The sequence below is a fragment of the Asparagus officinalis genome, chromosome 1 (genome assembly GCF_001876935.1).
Source record: "Asparagus officinalis chromosome 1, Aspof.V1, whole genome shotgun sequence".
Taxonomy (NCBI): Eukaryota; Viridiplantae; Streptophyta; class Magnoliopsida; order Asparagales; family Asparagaceae; genus Asparagus; species Asparagus officinalis.
The window spans coordinates 77,493,341-77,514,783 of record NC_033794.1 but is presented as its reverse complement, the minus strand read 5'-3'; the positions used below and the strand labels follow the sequence as shown (position 1 = coordinate 77,514,783).

The window sequence follows — 21,443 nt, the reverse complement described above, 5'->3', positions numbered from 1 at the left end:
TCTTCAGGATGCAAACTCATCGATTCGGATCTGGCCACTTGTTGAGCATCATAGGCGGGTTAGCATCTATAAAACATCTTCGCCCCTTTTCCTCTTTCCTTTGCGCTCTCTGAATTTCAAACCCTAGAAATCTCTACTCCTAAAACCTTTGGTGTTCCGACCTTTCTTCAGCTTTCTCTGATGAGTTCCGTCTTGCAATCATCTCTGGTTCGCAACGAGGCGCCGACTTTGTTTCTTTGTAAATACACCTTGATAGTCTTCTTGATGATATTAGAAACTGCGCGAGGGATTATGACATCCCCAATTCTTTTACTCTGTCTCTCGCTTCATCTGGGTGTCTTGTTTATAATCATGGGAGCCATGAGGTGCCGATGTACCGACATCATCTTGACTATGGTCTTTGCCTACCTCTGCATCCTTTTCTCACAACAATATTTCAAGCCAACTCGATGGTTTTCTTGACTGCTTTCCTGGTCATCTACCACTGAGTTGACGTCAAGTTAGCCCTTAGGATTTTGCGTCTATGCATCAAAGCCAGTGTGAGTGAGGAGCATTTCTATCTTCAGCCAACTAGTAGATTTTGGTTGGTCTTGAATATTGTAGAGGCTAACAAAAAAAAATGGAATGAGAAATTTTTCTTTGTTATTGGCACCGATCCAATCTTGGCTTGCTCTTCGTGGTCAGAGATCCATAAGGATGTTTTGAAGGTTGAGCCTCTCTTCGAAGCGGAAAAGCAAGGTTTGGAGAAGATCCGAGGCTACAAGGGATCTCATTGAAGCGAGAACCTCTTTGAACCTCTTTGATAACGTCGTGCTTTGGTTTGCTGACATATCTCATGTGAAGGTCATGAAGGACCTAGCTCGTGCCGTGTTTTTAGTGGTAGAGGTGCAATCGGAGGAGACCCCTCATGCTGGCCTCTCCTTGGGACGGAAATGCATTCACTCCAAATTGGCGAAGGAGGAGTTTAAGTGCCTTCTTTTCTCGAGATGAGAGGCCTAAGAGGAGGAAGAAGAAGAAAACTGTTAATAGGGGATGCCATATTACTAAAAATGGTTCATCGGTGGTGACCCTTGCTGACCCTAGTATCGAAGAGCGTGAACATGGGTTGGAGCCGGTAGGTGAGCAGCGACACTTCAGGGATTCTCTAGTCTACTGATGTCATCGATTTGAGCAATGTATCTCTGCCACCCACTGTTGAACGGTGGAGATGGCTAAGGAGGTTCTTTTGACCGCTTCAACATTTGTGAGGGACGAACCATCTACTGAGGGCATCGCTGTCATCTTAGTTGAAAGCAGTGAGGTTTTCGTGTCATCAAGGAGGCTAGGAAAAGAGCTGGTGGTGGAGGAAGAGCCAACAGTGAAAAAGGAGCTGGAAAAGGGACAGGAGCCCGCTACCAAATCTGCTGAGGAGGAGGCTCTCATAGGGGTCAGTTTGAGTGACCTTTCGCTCATTGTCTTGACAAGATCCCTACCTTGACTGGGAGAGGGATGAAGTTGATTCTTATTAGGTCGTCCAAGATCGGGCCCCACAAAGAAAGGGACCCATCAAATGAGTTTGCTTTTATGCCGAGCTATTAGCTTAACTCCAGAGGATCGATCTTGGAGTCTTGGTCCAACCAGGCCTATGCAATGGAGTTGATTTATCTTTCTTGTGACCGAGCTTTACTATATGGCTTGCCTAATCAGGGACTACATCACATCTCGCGAAGTTACCATATGTGGGATTTGCCCGTGGAGACCGAGCTTTTTGACAGGCTTGAGTCGTATCATGAGATCCTCAATAAGCTCCGAGAGGAGATGATAGCCCATGGGGTACTTGTGAATCGATTGAGCCTTTTGCTACCCTAAGGACCGAGGAGCTGACCCGACTCAAGAGAGAATGCAAGCAGCTGGACCGTGAATTGAAGTGACGCACTGATGAGGCTAAGGCTACCACCAAGGGTTCTCGCTATTGTAGTGCATTCCCGGACCAAGCCCAAAAGGAGATAGTAGAGATGACAGGGAAGATCAAGGCCCTAAAGTGGGAGCTAGACCACGCCTACCATGAGTTAGAATTTGCTTGTGCACAGATCAAGTATCTAGAGAAGGAGGTTTGAGCTGAGAAGAATGAATGCGCTTGAGAGGCTCGGCTTTAGGTAGAGAACTTGAGGACAATATTGAATGAGGAGAGAGTCTATCAAGATGCTCTTCATCAAGACACCACCCAAGCTGCTTAGAGAATTAAGGAACAATACAACTCCCTTCTCGAGCGACTTCGAGACCTCAAGGGTTAGTTGGCACTTGGGGATTAATAGTCCCTTAGGATAAGGCAATGGAGAAGTACCCTAATGGCCCTCTCAGGAAGCTTGAGGTTGTTGTTGCTTGCAAAGTGTGTTTTGATCATTTGATGACCTAGCTTCTTCCTAAACTTAGGAGACCCGACCACTTTGAGTATCCCAAAAAAGTGTTAGTTTGCTTGACCCTCATCAAAGATATTGAGCTGGATGAAGAAACTAACAGTGACGAGGGGTCGAGCGAGAGCTTAATGATGGTAAGATAAAATCATGCAAAAATTGTAAGTGCACAACTATCAAGTATAATATTTAAGATATTGAGCCCACAAGAAATGTGTGTGTTTAAAAATTCTAAATTTGGTGCTAGAAAAATATGGATAAAAAGGATTGAGAATGAAAGTGTAGAGATGTAGAGATGAATTTGTCACAAAAATAAAAAAACTAAAACAAGAGGGAAGAAAAAAAATAAAGAGGAAACAAATAAAAAGAAGTGGAAACAAAGAGAAAAAAAATAACAAGAAGTGAAAATAAGAAAATAGAAAGAAGTAGGAAGAAGAGGAAAATCACAAAATAAAATCAAGAAGAGGGAAACTAAGAGAGAAAGAGAAATAGCAAATTAGGAAAGATTGGCGGACGAACAAGTAGAGAAGTTAGGAATTTAAAATTAAATCCACAAGTTAATTTCAACTCGGATTTATGAATTACTCTCTTTTTATCATATTTTATTTTAGATTTACAAAGTATATATTATCAAACCACTTATAGAAAGTATAATCTAGTAGATTATCACCTAAGCAAAAATTCCTATTTATGAAAAGAACAAATAACTACATAATAATACCAGAATTGAATAAGCATAATATAAGAAACTACTCAAGATAAGTATACATTATCATACTCTTTTTTTATAAATTAGTTTTCTAGTTGTTTATCCTATACATGATCACTTTAATCATAAAGAGAGCAATCCATAAATCATAAAAAATCAAGGGAAAAATGTGTCAAGGCCCCCAAAAATAAAGGGGATGTGGTACAGCCCCACGTATTATTTTTTGTGTGCCAAAACCCCCAATACATGAAATAATTATTTTCAGCCCCTATTTACATTTCCAAGGCAACATTGAGAGAAACATTTTTCCAAAAACTAAAACCCCCCCCTCTCTCTCTCTCTCTCTCTCTCTCTCTCTCTCTCTCTCCTCTCTCTTCTCTCTTCTCTCTTCTCCCTCTATGCCAACATCCTCAACTCTCTGTCAAGAACCAACAACAACGGCGACCTCGATGGCGAGGTTGACAGGTTCTTGATGGGGGTTTTGGGGGAGTTGAGGGGAATGGGAGGGGTGAAGGGGAGAGGATTTGAGGGGACCCGCTAGGTTACTGAAGGTGATGGTGGGGTCGGGGAGGGGAAGGGAGGTGAAGGAGGTTTATGGTTTGATGAAGAGAGATGAGTGCGTGTCGAACGAGTACTTATTTGGGTTTTTGGTTAGGGGGTTGAGGAGGTTGGGAGATGAGGAGGGGGCGAAGATGGTCGAGAGGGATTATGAGTGGGATGTCCCCGGTGGGGGGAGGTTGAGGAGGGGGAGGAGGAGATGGGGGTTGTAGGTGTTTGATGAAATACCCAAGTGAGTTTCTTTTTTAGCTTTTCTTCAGTGGGGTTATCTTTTTGAGTTATTTATATTTACTAGTCGATTGATTTATAATGTTTTTGGTTCCTGTAATTGCAAAAAGATACTGCATCTCCATAATGTAGAAGAGTGTTTGCTCCACCCCCAACTCAACTGTTGTAACTGTAGTTGCATGCAACTGCCACGTTCTGAGTTATTATGATTGCAAAAAATTCAATGTAAAGCATTATTTTAGATTGATGGAATGAGCACCTGCAAATGAGGACTGGAACAAAATCTTTTGGACAACATGGACTTCAACTTAAAATTTTCTTTGATATAAAATATTATAAGTAATGCACTTCTCTCTCACATTTTTTTTCATTTCACAGCCACTCTACAACTCCCACTAGGCTTCAGCCTACCACTAGCTCTACAGAGAAATAACCTCACTTCACTTCTTTTCTCACACACTCCCTTAACTCTACAGTAACTCTACAGAGCCTAATCTTCAACCTTCACACACTGACTTTTCTTAGCTTTTTTTTAGTTTCACTCTCTGCTTCTCTGGTTTTCACTCCTTGACACAAACCGAATAGCAGCAACCCCCTTTATAGGGTTCAATGTCGGTTTGATTCCTTTCTAGAAATTTCATTTCAATTCCAAAAGCTTCCATGGCAAATTCCAATGAGCTCTAATGATAATTTCCAAAGCTTGCTAGAGGGATAGAGAAGCTTCTAGGTTCTTGACTTTGAGAAGCTTCTAGGTTTCTTGAAGTCGATGATGTATGACTTCTAACACTCCCCCTCAGCAATGACTTTATTGTTTACCAGTCCGAGTTGCTTCTTAAGTTTAAAAATGTTTCTGCCTTCAATGGCTTGGTGAAGATGTTAGCAATCTAGTCTTCTGTCCTGCAATATGTCAGCATCACGGTCTTCTTTTTAACTTGACGTCGGATGAAATGATGTATTATCTCTGTGTGTTTGCTCCGTCCATGTGCTACCGGATTTTTGGCAAGTGCAATAGCTGACTTGTTGTCGACGAGGATCTCTGTCGGTACTTCCTGTTAGTGTTACAGTTCCTTCATCAGACTCCTGAGCCATATTGCTTGACACGCACATGCCGATGTTGCTATGTATTCTGCTTCACAACTTGATAGAGCGACGAGAGATTGCTTCTTTGATGACCATGAGAACGCTGTTGATCCGATATTGATCATGTAGCCAGACATGCTCTTTCTTTCATCTAAATCTCCACCATAACAGCTGAGGGTGTAGCCGACTAATCTTGAATCTGCACACTGTGTATAAAATAATCCTTGATCAATACTTCCTCAGACATACCTGAGAATTTTATTGGCTTCCTTGAAGTGCTCTTGCCTTGGATCCTCCATATATCTGCTAACTAGTCCTACCACGAACACTATGTCAGGCCTGGTGATGGTTAGGTAGCGCAAGCTCCTGCTTAAACTCTTGTATAGAGTTGGATCAATAAATCTTCCTGGCGCCTCAGCTTCACTCTGACTTCTACCGGAGTTGTGACTAGATTGCAGTCGCTCATGTTGAACTTCTGGATGATCTTCTTTGCATACTTCTTCTGAGAGACGAAGATTCCTTTCTCTAATTGCAACACTTCTATTCCAACAAAGTATGGCATTTCTCCAATATTAGTCATCTCGAACTCCTTGATCATGTTCTTCTTGAACTCCTTGAACATTTTTGCATTGTTGCTGGTAAAGATCATGTTGTCCACGTAGAGACATACGATCATAATGTCTCCATCATTCTTCTTGGTATAAAGAGAGTGCTCACATGGACTCTGCTGGAATCCGTTCTTCTGGAAGTATGCATTGATTTTTGGCATTCCACACCCTTGGTGCTTGCTTCAATCCATACAATGTCTTCTTCAGCTTATAAACTTTATCTTCTTGGTTCTTTAGCTCGTACCCCGGTGGCTGCCTGATGTAGACTTATTCTTTTAGGTAGCCATTAAGAAAAGTTGACTTCACGTCCATCTGATAGATCTTCCACCGGTTCTGTGCTGCCAATGCTATGATGAGTCAGATGGTGTCAATCCTTACAACTGGTGCAAATACTTCTTCGTAGTCGACACCTTCTCGCTGACTATAGCCTTTTACTACGAGTATGACATTGTATTTCTCGATTTTACCATCTTGATTTGTCTTCGTCATATACACCCACTTTACTCCAATGGGTTTATGGCCTTCGGGCAAGGTAGTGAGCTCCCATGTGTCATTTCTTCTGATTGCCTCGCTCTCGTCGTCCGTAGCTTTTCTCTATTTGTCTTCTTTTGTACCTTCATCGTAGCTGATTGGATCACTTTCTACAAATAAACAGAATAGTGTGTAGTCCTCCATCATTTTGACAGGCTCTGTGTCGTCATACAGATCTCTTAAACTTCTCGTCCTCCTTGTTGCTCTCCTTGAAGAGCTTTTTTCACTTGAGTTGGATAATGTTGATGTCGGCGTCAATGTTGGCGTTGATGGAGTTGGACTATTCAGTGGACTTTGAACTAGTTCTTCTGTCTCCTGCAAGTCACTGCAAGTCATCATCATTCTCTTCATAGAACATACCTTTAAGATTTTTGTCTTCATTGCTCCACCTCCAATAATCTTCTTCATCGAACTCCATGTCTCTTGAAATGATCTTCTTTGTAATTGGATTGTAGAGCTTGTATACTTTTGTTCTCCTCTCATACCCAACAAATATGCACTTTTCTCCTCGATCGTCCAACTTCTTTCTCTTCTGCTCCAGGATGTGTGCATATGTGATGCACTCAAACACCTTCAGGTGGTTGCCGCTTGGCTTGATATTGCTCCAGGTCTCCAGTGGTGTCTTGAACTTGACACTCTTTTTTGAACAAAGGTTGAGGAGGTAAACAGCATAATCCACGGCTTCAGCCCAGTAAGTCTTTGGCAGGTACTTGCTCTTCAACATGCTTCTGACTATATCAAGAATGGTACGATTCTTCCACTCCGCTATGCTATTCTCTTGTGGTGTGTAGGCGATAGTGACTTGATGAATTATCCTGCACTGCTTATTAAAATTGTTGAATACCTTTGAAGTGTATTCTTCGCCTCGATTTGATCGGAGCACCTTGATGTGGTACCCACTTTGCTTTTCTACCAGCTCCTTGAATTCTTTAAATTTCTCCAAAGCTTCAGATTTCTCCTTCAAGAAATAAACCTAAGTTTTTCTGCTATAATCATCAATAAATATGAGAAAGTACTCGTTTCTTCTAAGAGAGACGACTTCAAATGGTCCTGCAATATCTGTGTGGACAAATTTTAGCAGCTTCATTGCTCTTCTTGACTTTCCAACTTCGAAACTTCTTTTATGCTGCTTGCCTATCATACAACCTTCACATAGCTAGTTCGGATGGTTTATTTGTGGCAATCCTTTCATAGCTGGGTCAGATGGTTTATTTGCGGCAATCCTTTCACCATTTTCTCCTTCCACAAAAGGTTCATGCTAGTGAATGCAAGATGGCCGAATCGCAAATGTCAGAGCCAAGACTCATCCTTCATAATCATATTTAAGCACTTGACATGGTCAACATAAATATTCAAGGTAAACAGTCTATTTTGAGATATGTTCACCTTTGTAATTACTTCATTTTTATTCTTGATAGTGAGGGCAAGATCTTTTAAATGTATATCATAACCTCTTTCAGGAAGTTGTCCCAGACTTGAACTATTATTGCGTAGTGTTGGAACATAGTAAACGTCAGAGACATACTTATTCTCCCCCGTCTTGGTCTGGATCTTTATCTTGCCCTTGCCTTTTACTGAAATCTTTGACTGATCTCCAAAGGTGAAATCTCCTTGTACCGTCTTGTTCAACTTGGTGAAAAACTCCTTGATGCTGCACATATGATTACTTGCTCCTGAATCCAGATACCGGATATTTTGGTGCTTGCCTTCATGCTCCTTGTATGCAAGCAAGACTATAGAAGTTTCTGCTTGATCTCTTGTAACAAAGTTGCTTCTTTCTGCTACTTAATTTGTTGGCTTCTCCCAACATTCATAGCTGAGGTGGTTATTATAGCACTGTAACCAAATTCTATCTATCTGATAACTCCTTTCATGTCCTCGTCCTCAAGTGCCACGTCCTCTTCCTCGATCGAATGGTAGTTCACAATCTTCTTCGCGACCTTGATTTTTATGGCCTCCTTGGTATTGTTTACCTTGTCCTCGTTGGACATTGTAGATGCCTTAAAAAGTGCCTCTTCCTCTGTAGCCTCCACGACCTCTTTGACTAGCATCTCTGATAGTCATCTTGCTTTGCAGTGCTTGCTCTACATTCTATGTTTGTTTTGTGCTAGTATTTATATCTAGCTCATAGGCTTGTAGAGAACCTTGGAGTTCATCAATAGAAACTTCGAAAAGATCTTTAGACTCTTGTATTGTAGGAATAATATATTTAAATTCAGAGTCTAAAGTTCTAAGTATTTTCTCAATGATTCTAACTTCATCAATTACTTCTCCATTTCTTTTCATTTGATTGGTAATAGTTTGAACTCTGTTGAAATAGTTGGATATCGACTCCGTAGCTTGCATCTTTAAATTTTCAAATTCTATTCTCAAAGCTTGTAGGCGTACCTTTTTGGCTCTTTCCGCACCTTGATAGAATTTTTGTAAAATCTCCCAAGCTTGCTTAGAGGACCGAGCATTAAATATCTTCTCAAATGATGATTCTTCTACTCCTTGATATATGAGGAACAAAACTTTCTTGTCCTTTTTTCTGACCTCCTTCAACTCACTCTTTTGAGTGGCACTGAGATTGGCTTTAGCAATAGGTGACTCCGGTTCTGCGTAACCGTTCACTACGAGTTCCCATCAGTCTTGTGAACCGAGTAAGACTTTCATCTGAATACTCCAGCTGGCGTAGTTGGTCTTGGTCAGCTTCGGGATCTGTGGCTGGATCATGTTCGCCATCTCGTACACGATCACCATCTATTAAACCGGATAAATAAACTTGGCTCTGATACCAATTTGATGGAATGAGCACCTGCAAATGAGGACTTGAACAAAATCTTTTGGACAAAATGGACTTCAACTTAAATTTTTTTTGATATAAAATATTACAAGTAATGCACTTCTCTCTCATAATTTTTTCTTTTCACAGTCACTCTACAACTCCTACTAGGCTTCAGCCTACCTCTAGTTCTACAGAGCAATCACCTCACTTCACTTCTTTTCTCAGACACTCCCTTAACTCTACAGAGCCTACTATTCAACCTACACACACTAAATTTTCTTAGCTATTTTTAGCTTCACTCTCTGCTTCTCTGGTTTTTACTCCTTGACACAAATCGAATGGCAGCAACATCTTTTATAGGGTTCAATGTCGGTTTGATTCCTTTCTAGAAATTTCATTTCACTTTCCAAAAACTTCCATGGAACTTTCCAAAGAGCTCTAATCACAATTTACAAAGCTTGCTAGAGGAATAGTGAAGCTTCTAGGTTCTTGACTTTGAGAAGCTTCTAGGTTTCTTGAAGTCGGTGCTGCATGACTTCTAACATGGATATGATACTGATTTAATAGGGGTAGTAGCTATGGTTCTCGCAGGATTTTGTGTATTTTTTCCGTAATGTTTGCTTTTTGTATCAAGAGACTAAATTTTCAACAGAGGTAGTTAATGATATTGAGGGACATCACAACGTTGAGTAGTATATCGATATTTTGTCACGATATCTATGTGATGCGAATAAAATATGCTAAATTGCAAGTGCACAACAATCAAATTATAGCATAAAAATATTGATCCAAGCAGAAGGAGTGCATTCGAAAGAAATTCTTAAGAGGGTTCTGGGAATGCGTAGGAACAAAGAATGAGAGTGCTGTGTGTATTTTAGGTGGAGGTTTTTATCACAAAATGAAAGGCTAAAACAAGAGGGAAGAAAGAAAGAAAAATAAGAGCAAAATGAAAGGGAAAAAAAATCAAATCAAGAAATCAAAACAAGAAAAAAAGATAGAATAAAAAAATAAACCTAAACAAGAAGAGAATATAAAGATGGAGGAAATTAACAGAGTAGAATAGGAATCTAGGATTAAGTCCACTATTTAATTTTAAATTGCATTTAAGAATTAGTCTATTTTCATTCATGTGTTTCTTATAATACCTAAGCATAGACTATGAAGTTGCTTAAAACAAACATTACCTGTCAAAATCATATTTAAGTAATATTATCACTCATGAAACAAAATGAACAACTAGATAATAATCCTAAAATTGAAAAAAAACTATCAAACCATTTAGGATAATTATAGCCTATCATATTCTTTTTTCTACCAATTAGTTCTCTAGTTGATTATCCTAAATATGATCATTTTAAGCACAAAGAGAAATTAAACTAGTTTCATCTAATTCTAAATATCTTAAAAGAATTAGCTATTCATATTACAAAATAAAAATAAAGAAAAAAAAATCTATACTATAAAGCATTATAGAACAAGAAAGTAAATCTAAACTACAAAGCAAATAAATAAAGAAAATCTACTCTGCAAAGCAAATAAAGAAACAAAAATAAAATATACACTATAAAGCAATAAAAGAGCAAGAAAATAAATCTACACTATGAAGCATAAAATAAATCTACACTACAAAGAAATAAATCTAAACTACCAAACATGTAAATATGTAATTAAAAATCTAGAACATGCAAAACTAAGCAAGAAAATAAAAAAAGGAAATAAAAACTTACATTGCAAGGGATTGACCTATTGAGAAGCAAATCTTCATCACCAAAGAAAACATAGAAAGAAAATAAAAAAGAGGAGTTTTTTATTTATTTCAAATAAAACGTTCTTCATTTGGAACGTCTTCTCAAGTGTAAACAACTCTGCTCACCAAAATGGAGTTTATGAAATTATCTACATCCCATACCCCTCACTCTACCCCACTCCTCCCATTTATAGCCAACGACTTTCAACCATAACCCTTGAATCAATCTTGGGCACCAAGAAATTAAAATCACGCATTGATGCATTATGTTGCAAATTAATCAATTAGCTAATCAATTAGTTAATCGATGAGCTAATGAATTAGCTCATCGATTAGTTTATAATAGATTTGTGACAAACTTTGTTCACTTTATTGGCTTCCTCTTCTTTGGGCTTTTAGACTTCTTCTAGGCTTCAATATGAGCTTGAAAAAGGAGAGAATTTTGTTCCTTTAAGCTTTTATTCAATAATTCTATATTATCTAAAAATTAAGATTAAAAAAAATATTATTAACAAATATATTTATTAAATAAAATAGATTTTGAGGGTATAAATGTATAATAAAATGGGATGATCACTATCCATTTTTATTTTTATGTAAGAATTCTTTATATTATTTACATTACTTTATTAAATTTTTAAGCTGAAGATTGTTAGTTGTATATCAACTATGAAGAAAAATCATAGAGTAAGCATAATATAGTATTAATGTGTATTTGTGTGCGTTCCATCATTGTACACGAAGGTGAAGAAAACCAAGGGGCTGTTAAATTCGATTTCTATAAAAAAAAAAGACAAGAAAAAGTACCCAATCTTTGATTTCCATGTATTTCTATAATAAAAAATTAAAAATGTAGGAGAAGTTTATTGAAATTGAAAAAGTGTTGTTTTCTTGTTTTCTACCTTTTCTTTGTTTAGTTCGAAATATGAAAAGAGAAAAAATCAACTTTATAGAAAATGGGTTGAGAAGTGCAAATGGGAAAATTTTGTACAAAAACTATTATTTAATTCAATGTGTCACATATCTAGGCAATTTTCGCCCATATGGAGAGGAAGTTGATTTCTATAAAATACTCTTATTTTCACTACTCTATAGAAAATATTTCTATAAATTTTGAGTGAACCAAACAGGATTAAAAGAAATCTACAGGAAACTATTATTTACAAAAATGGCATCGTCAAGCATTTTTTCCAAAACTTTTCTATAAAACAAGTGAACCAAACAGCCCCCAAAGTTTGATTTGTGTGATGCCCCATGAGTAGTCCCACATCTAAAATTTGGTAGGAGGGTTTGAATGATGGATCTTGAGAGCCAAGTGTACTATTGACTATCTAGTTAATTTTGACAGCGAATTAAGCAAAACTACATGTTAGATGGGTCTTAGGGGTTACATTGCATAAATGAGCTCATGGGCCGGGGATGTGATAATCTGTGGGTAAGCCCTCAAACGAATTAGCGTTGAAGGTGTACGTTTTCTTGATTAATAAATAATTCCCGCATCTTCCACCAAAATTTGTGATCTAGCTTCTATATTGTCCTTGAGGGAGTAAAATCCCCAGCATAAAGCGCCATATTTTTTTTGCAGTGATGCAACTTTGATGTGGTTCATTGTTAGTCTTCTTGTACCATGCATGAATTCACGTTGGTGTCCTAAGAGATCTGCAACGAGGCATCTTCGTTTTTTTATTTAAAAATCCTTTATCCAAACACGTGGAAGAGTTCAGAAAATAAAAATATTCCATTGCGAGCCTAGCTCACTTGAATTCTACTCTCAACTTAGATGCTGGACTGCAGTTGAGTACGTTTGAGCATATCAAACTTGAAGTAGACTGCATGCAGTATTAATTAAGCATCAACGGCCAAAATTTTCATTTTTCGTTTTATCATTTACTAGTAACGTGCTGCCAACTATTTTGTCTCGTCTTTTACAACATTTGCGCTTCGTTTTCTTTTGGTTTTTCAGTGCGGTTTCTTCTATTCTGTCGGTTGAAGGTTTGAGTAGGCCATATAATTAAAATATAGTCAAATTTGCAAAATAGTACGTTTTTGCTAATTATTTAGCAAAATAGACCGTTTTGCTAAATAATTAGCAAAATAGACATCTTTTTAAAAAAAAAGGTCGATTTTGAAAAACAAGACTCAGAAAACATACGGGACTACTAGTCCCGTATGTTTTCTGAGTTCATCTCAATGTTTTGTGAAATTTTCTGAGTTCACTAATCCGTGATTAAAACATACGGGACTACTAGTCCCGTATGTTTTTTGAGTTGTTTTGCAAAATAGACCTTTTTTGGTCTGTTGGCCAAAAAAGGTCTATTTTGCTAATTATTTAGCAAAACGGTCTATTTTGCTAAATAATTAGCAAAAACGGACTATTTTGCAAATTTTCCCTTAAAATATTGCTCTCTGTAATGGCATGTAATTTGGATACCATCGTCTCCCTCCAATTCACAAAATTTTAGCCAAATTTATTGGTTCGATCCAAGATCACATGAGAAAGTGAAATTGGCTCAATTTCGCTTTTTAGAGATTTTAACCATAGAGTAAGACGAGAATTTGAAACGACCGCTAAAACAAAGCAATTTTCAATACCAAGCTCTCAAATCCTCCGGCTCTCCCCCTCCCTCAACTTGTCCCTCTTTACTAATGTAGAATTGAACCTAAACATTTGAGGCAGTCCCCATATATAATATTCGAAAAGTTACAAACAGCACTTGGAGAAATCCAAAAAAGGCCGTAAATCTAAAATTTAGAAACAACATCCTAGAAACCTGAAAATTACAAAAAACACTCTCAAATATGGGAAAAAAAAATACAAACAGCCTTAGAAAATCTAAAAATTACAAACAACTCCTTGAAAAATCCGAAAATAATGAAAAACACCGGGGAAAAAATCAGAAAGTTTCAGCCACATAAAAGATTCAACGCCAGAAAAATTCAAAAATTAAAAATAGTCCCCCGAAAATTGAAACTATGAAAAATCCTAAGAATTTAAAATTACAAACCCCCACATGATTTTTCACATTTATCCTTCCTAATTAATTAAGCTAGGAAAGAATCAAAATTGAGCGGTGAAAGTGGGGGGAAAAGGAAAGGAGAGAGAGAGAGAGAGAGAGAGAAAAGAAAAAGAAAAAGAAAGAAAGCTCTGATTGATTGATTCTCCTGCATGCTAATGAGCTTTGGTTTAGCACTGTGAGGAGCGGTTTGAACACACCAAATTAAGTATTCTTTTATATCGTGGTTGATATCTCAGAAGAGAGACTTTTGACTCAAGGCTGGATGAGTATTGATCAGTGTGCTGGGAATTTCTCATCAGTCTAATATAGGACAAATTTTCAAATCCAACCCTTTTTGATTTTTTTATTTGTAAAAAACAACCTATTTCAGTTTTATTTACAAAAACCGACCTGGTTTCAGCCTCAGCGCTGAAACCAGGTCGGTTTTTGAAAAAAAGTTTTCGAAACTTCACGGGAGTTGAACTCCCGTGAAGTTTAGTAGCTTTTAATTAAGCTGCTAAACTTCATGGGAGTTCAACTCCCGTGAAGTTTCACAGTTAAAAAAAAATTTTGAACTGTGAAACTTCACGGGAGTTGAACTCCCGTGAAGTTTAGCAGCTTAATTAAAAGCTGCTAAACTTCACGGGAGTTCAACTCCCGCGAAGTTTCGGAAACTTTTTTTCAAAAACCACCTGGTTTCAGCGCTGAGGCTGAAACCAGGTCGGGTTTTACAAATATTTTGAAAATGAGTTGTTTTTTACAAATAAAAAAAATCAAAAAGGTTGGTTTTGAAAATTTGTCCGTCTAATATACGTGTTCTGTGCACGAGCAACGAGAAAACCCACTCTCGTCCATTTTCTCGTGATGTCTCGAATCAAATTACGGGATGGTTGTGTTTTTCATTCAGGAGCTGTGATTGGAATCATGTCATCGAGTGGTAAATTCATTGGCTCGAGAGGGTTCATAACATTATTGTGAAATAAATTAAGGCTGACATGCTTACTATCTTGTTTCACACTAATGCCCCGTTTGGCAAAAGGGTTAACGAGAAAGAGATCGAGGAGAACGGTTATAATAGTTAGCCCACTTGTTAATATATATATCCGAAGGGTTAAATTTTTTAATCCGTTAGGTTAGTCTAGTACAATCCTCATGGTCACTTTTTCTATTTGGAAATAGAAAAGAATCATGACCACTTTCTTTACAAATAGAGAGGATATCTCTTAACCCGTCTTAATAGTTGGATTTTGTAAACCCCTCCTTTTGAGAGCTTAACTCGTTTTAACCCTTCCAGAGGGATTTGGAAATTTTCTACTATTTTTTGTGTTTGACAAATTATAAAGGTTTAACTCACTGTACACCCTTTTGTAATTTTTTATTTTTATTTTTGGCGGCTAAGAAGGGGTTAACTCTCCTCTTAACCCCACATTTAATCCTTTGCAAACGGGACTAAAGTTCCACATAGAAACAGTGCATGCTTTAAGAATTAATGTTGTTATAGATGATGACATATAATGTTTGGCTTTTGAGTGGTTGGTTGTTGTATAGGGTGTCTGATGGTTGTTTTTGTTGAGGATTTCTTTTTTTTTTATAAACGTAACAGATTAAGGATGCCTGATCCTAAAAATGTATAAGATTATACTTGGTAACGAATAAAGTTTTTCATTGACGGAGAAAATTAATGAAAAGAATATGAGTCAATTTTCACAAGATTATACGTGTCCATCCAAATAGACTATAATTATGTTCATCTCACTATGGAAGCAAAGCTATTATCTTCTATCCTGATTATATTATATATTTTTCAAGAAAGTCCACTAAAGAAGGAATAGGTGTTAGAACTATGTTCAGGTAGAATGTTGTTCGTGCAATATCTCTTGTTTGATCAATAACAAACTCTCATTTGGTACTAATTATTTTGTGAGATGATATACGTCAGCAACAAATAGGTACGAACAAGTTGCTCTTCAAAACGATGCAAAAATCAACATGAACACTTGATCTCAGCCTTTAACCACTAGTGGAAATAGGGCTTTTGCTGACGGCAACATCACTGACGGGAAATTCCCGTCAGTGTTGTTTATATCGCTGACGGGAATTGTCGTCAGTGATGTTGCCGTCACCATTTCTTGGTTGCCGTCAGCGATGTAAACATCGCTGACGGGTTGTGAACATCGCTGATGGGGTACCCGTCAGCGATGTTGTTCCAAAATTTACCCTTCCGAACATTCCCCCCCTCGCTAAAGTCCACCCCCCACAGGTTGTCAGGAAGAATCAGACCATTGTTCTTGTTGGTGAGACTGGTAGTGGAAAGACCACGCAGGTTAGGGTTTTGAAATTTTGATTGTTTGGTTTGTTGCTGTTGGATTAGTTTTTGAAAACTTGATTTGATTCTATCTTATTGTACGATTGAACGAGTATAGATTACTTTTTAAAATATTTTCTTAATGATTTTGAGTGGTATAGACGTTCAAATTAGAGTTAGGGTTCTAAGTTTATGTTTCAATGATGTTGCACGCGTATTGTGGTAATTTGTTGGAATTGCATGATTGGAGTAGTAAAGATAAGGGTTAGGATTTTGAAATTTAGTATTATAAGGATGTTGTGCAAGAATGTCGTTGTAGTACTGTGATTTAAATAAATACGTATGAACATACATCTATATCTATAAACACCATGAAAATAATTGCCACTGGAAAAAAAAATCTGTGCATAACTGTTTTCCTATAATAGCCAGCAATGATTGATGGCGCCATTTAATCAAATAATATATACTTTGTCTTGATAAAAGTTGAACCTTTAAAAGATATATGTACACACGTCACGTATGCCTAAATATATAATGCATGCACATATATATACATGTATACAAACATTCGTGCACATATATCTTTTAAACTTGGTTGTATTTGGAATTTCACGGGAAAGGGACCTAGTCTTCATTATCAATGAATAATAGTTTTTGGTGGCTTGATGACAGTTAGAGAAAGAAACATCAAAATGAAAACTTTAATATCACTACGATGTATCTCAATTACCTTTTGGACGATATAAATATGTAATATCTTATTTTATATATCCAGCTTGCAGATGCCTACAAACTTGATGTGAAATGAAAATTTTAATAACACAACAATACATATTGTTTTTATTTTCGCCAAGCCAAATTACATCTATAATATATTAATTTGTATGTTTATTCAACTTGCAGATGTCTAAAAACATTAACAGGAGGTTATTCGAAGCTAACCCCAGTCAAGACCAATCCACCGAGGAAGAGGCATTGAGTTCAGGAGAGATGTCAGGTATATCTTAGTTTAACTTAAGTATTTTTATTCATGATATATGCATAATGATAATTTATTTCTTTTAGGTGAGGGTGAGGAAGAGCCCATTACCATACCATTATATGCAGATCCTCCAGTGCTACTTCGAGCATGTATTCCCGGGATTGAGCGCGGGCCTTTACCAGCATGTGCAGAGGGGTACAGACTCAAGCATACAGAAAAATACATGCTTGCGAAAAAACGATTGGATGAATGAGGCCCACAGATTAATGAGATTTTATCTGATGCAAAAAATGAAATCAGACAAAGATTTGGTGAGTTAGATCAAAAAATTTCATTCTGGGTCTATTATTTAGTGATGGATGCCTTGATTCTGTGTATTATTTGGATGATTAATCTTAGAACAACTCAGCTAAATTAATGCTTGCAAGTGGCGTTGAGATTAAACATATATCTAATGTTTGAAAAAGTGTATAACTTTTGAAAATTAATGCTTGCAAGTGGCGTTGAGATTAAACATATATCTAATGTTTGAAAAAGTGTATAACTTTTGAACTTTTTCCTTTGCATTTATGAGATTAAACATATATCTAATGTTTGAAAAAGTGTATAACTTTTGAACTTTTTCCTTTGCATTTATATTGAAATTCTAACTTAGGAAAAGTCCCCATACAGAATGAACAAATAAGGCCTTGTCTATCAAAAGGCCATTATTTCAAAATTTTGACAGAACCTTTCTATGAAGTCAATGTATTTTCAAATTTCTCAATAAGAGGTAACCAGTCCTCTGATAGGAAAAGTCCCCTCCACATAGTTCATGCACACAACAAATTGATGTTATAAAACAATGTTATCTTCTAGTAAAAAAATGGAGCTTTTGGCAAGCTTTATGTTAAGCCGTGAAAGCTAATTCATACCCATACAGAAGAATCTTAAGAATCACTAAGCTGAGCCTCAACTGTTAGATTAATCATGCGTGTAATTACTTATACTCAATCCATTTGTCACAATCCATTTGTCACAATCCATATGTATTGATATATCTATTATTTTTTTCTTTGTTGTAGGCGAAAAACTTTACCAGAAAAAAGAACGCCAAGGAAGTGACTTTAAAAAGAAGTTACCCTCGGATGGTTTTCGCGCAATTGTGAGATGGGGACACAATGGGATTCCAACCGGACAATGGGCTAATAACTTTAGCTCATACCTTGGATGCTTGATACGGAGGAGTGATAACGTGAATCCTTATTACGAGGCTGAGGAGCAGCCATTTCATGTTCTGGAGAGTATATATCGAGATTGTTGGGTAAATTCTTCTATTTAGCATAATTTTTTTTCAATTCTGTCAATTATTGTCCATGCTTAACTATATTTTAATTTTTAGAGATATTTCAACATCGAAGACAATCCCGTAGGGTGAGAATTTTTATTTGGATACACGGGAAAGTTCAAGCATTCTCTTCGGGAGTGGAGACATGAGTTAAAGAAGAAATGTGTTGATTGTTTCACTCATAACTAGGAGAGGATATACAAACGAGATAAGAGGGTTGAGCCTGAGCACTTAGCTGCACTTATAGTATTGTGGGGCCAAGAGGAGCACCGGGTAAATATGTATAGTAGTTAATTATCATCAAGTTATTTATCTGAAACTAGTGATATATTTCATTGTATATTATAGCTTGTACTAAACTTCTCTTTGTTCATGTTGAAGAAAAAATGTCAGAGAAATAAACAAAATCGATGGAAGTAAGATTATGATCATCATACGGGGACTACTTCATTTGCCCAGATTGAGGATCAATTTTGTAGGACAACGGTAAATAAAGTCTTATCATCTTCTATATATATTCTCTCTGCTTCATAGAATATTTGATAAATAAAACTAATAAATATATTTTTAAATCTCAGAACGCTCCCTTTATCCCGCTACCAGAACTGCACAGGAGGACGATGGTTCAATTTAAGAAGGGGTACGATGACGATGAGAGTAGGAAACAAAAGCTAGAATTGGCCAAGAAAATACAGGTTAACTAATTACCGTCTGTTTTTTTTGTTGGGAATTTATTGTTTACACTCGTCTTTTTGGTCATCTTAATTATCATACATGAATTGCACAGTTGAAAGGCTTCAGTATGGTACCGTTGCACAAAACACCCTTCAACCATTTATTAGCTCTTAGCCTCCTCAATTGTGGAACTACTTCATCTTTTATTTTACTTGTTCAGGTAAATATATCTTTTATTTTTGAAAGGTCAATTCTTAAATTTATGGTTAAATATTTGGAATGGTGGCAAGTTTATATTAAACTTTCTCGATAAATGCCCCCACGTTGTAGGTACTTTCAACTTTTGATTTAATTAGCAATTTTCTCCATCATGCTTCATATCTATTTTCTGGTTTTCTTTTCTCCATCATGCTTCATCAGACAGTGATACAGCTGCTACTGAATTGCGCTATTTCACCACAACTTAACATTAGGTAGCTTTAGCTCATGATCAAATGCAGTTTTATTTTAATAAATCAATAACATACATTCTATCATATCAGCGATGCATGGGCCAAGAGAGATGTGCAGTAACGATCACCAATGACAATTTTGGGCAAGACCCATGTCCAAATGTATTAAAGAGATTAGCAGTTGAAGCAGTTTGTTCCTAAGCTATCCTGATTGAGACATTTTGAGTCCTGCTCTGTTTTGAAGATATATAGAGCACTTTACAATGACATCTCACATGGTTTAGGTCGAAGTTCAAAAGAAAAAGCAATCAATAATGGTATAAAGTTTGAGAGTGGTGTATGCAAAGAAAGAAGAAAGTGTTTGGTTTGCTGTTGGTGGGTAGATGAGCACATGTCGAAGTATTTCTTCATATAGTGAGTGTAAACTGTGTATTTATGAGTCATAGGCTATTTGGAGAGAAAAGATAGGAAAAGGTGAAGTATCAAAGGTTTTTGTTTAATACTTTTTTCTCATTGAATGTCTTGTTCAATGCCTTCTGTTTATTCTCTTTGTAACCCATCTTTTATTAAGGGTGTGTAGGTGCAATTGTTGTATTCTTACTGTTGTACTCAGTGGATGAATCAATGAAAGCAATGGTTTCTTTATCCACAGTAGCCATGACACACTAAAACCAACAATTGTTATAGTGTCTGAAATGTATCATTTTCTTATTTGCAGCATTTTAATGACACATATGTTGTTTATAAAATATGGCAATGTTTGAGAATCTGTGATAATACTTTTTCTTTTTGATATACTTGGTCCATTTAACTGTAGGTCTTGAATGCTCTGATTGTGGATGAGAAGTTTTTACATTATTTTCTCATCTGAATGAAATACACCTGCTATTAATCATACATATTCTGTTAATTTAAAGTTGAATGATTACGTTAGAAGAAAAACAATTGATAGGTTTGGATTGATTGAAATTGGATTAGACTTCCAAGAAATGTTTACTTACCAGATTATATCATTGCATGACAAATGATTGTTGTTGTCACTTGGATCATTAAGAAAACTACATATTAGTTTTTGAGATGCAGACGATAATTTATTGTGTGAAAGGCCAATTCTTAAATTTATTTTTTTGTCTTCTAGGAAGCTCTGGAAAACACATATTCTGAGGTTGTTGCACAGAGCCAGGAGCCCCTGACTAGAGAGCAGAATTATAATGTGAGCCATTTAGTTTGTGGACTTCCCAAAAAAGGGAGGACCAGGTGGATGGGAGTTGGAGCTCAGAGGGTGTCTACACAATTCCAGCCTCCGCCGATTTCAGGATATTCAAGAGGAGCTTATGCGAGTGATCCAGCCTACTGCTACTTTTGCGATGGTTTCTAGGCAAATAATGAAATCTTGTAGAAGGCGGGTTCCTACTCGGGTGCAAAGCCAGATTATGAATTTCTTGGCCACTCAAAAGGCATTTACTGGTAGTGGAGAGAGTAGCAGACAGGTATACTTATTATATATGTAAAATATGATTACACACAATATTATGTGATTCTAAATTTAAATTATTTTTTTTGTTAGGGTGGAGATGATGCTATTGGGAGCACGAGTCGTAGGGATGGAGCCGCAAGTGGCAACGCGGACGATGACATGGATAGGGCGGATGACCTATCTTAGTGAGTTATATCCTAAACTCGTGTTTGTATATTGGAGATTATGATATGCGTGTATGGTCTATTGTGGAAAATTTTGTGGATTTAGAACTTATGATATGTGTGTACAGGTTTGTTATGGGATTTTTTGTGGATTTAGAACTTAAGATATGCGTGTATGGTTTGTTGTGGAATTTTTTGTGGATTTAGAACTTATTATGAAAATTGAATGTACATATTTCGAATATTTGTGAAAATTGATTGAATGAGAGATGTTTGTGAAATTTAGATTGCATATGTTTCGAGATGTTTTGGAATGTGCAAGAAATGTCGTTGTTTGCAGATTTGTACAGTGAATTGATATTTGTTATGGAATGTACAGGGAATTGATTGAATGTACAGGGATATTTGTTATGGAATGTACAGGGAAGGGGAACTGATTAT

The 21,443-nt window shown here is 36.7% G+C and overlaps 1 protein-coding gene across 1 annotated transcript; it reads left to right on the top strand.

Moving 5' to 3' along the window:
* LOC109836125 lies at nt 19,037–21,138 on the top strand. Its single transcript, XM_020404024.1, has 4 exons — nt 19,037–19,129; nt 20,500–20,574; nt 20,678–20,851; nt 20,929–21,138. The coding sequence occupies exons 1-4, from the start codon at nt 19,037–19,039 to the stop codon at nt 21,022–21,024; spliced, it is 438 nt and encodes a 145-aa protein (XP_020259613.1). The 3' UTR covers nt 21,025–21,138.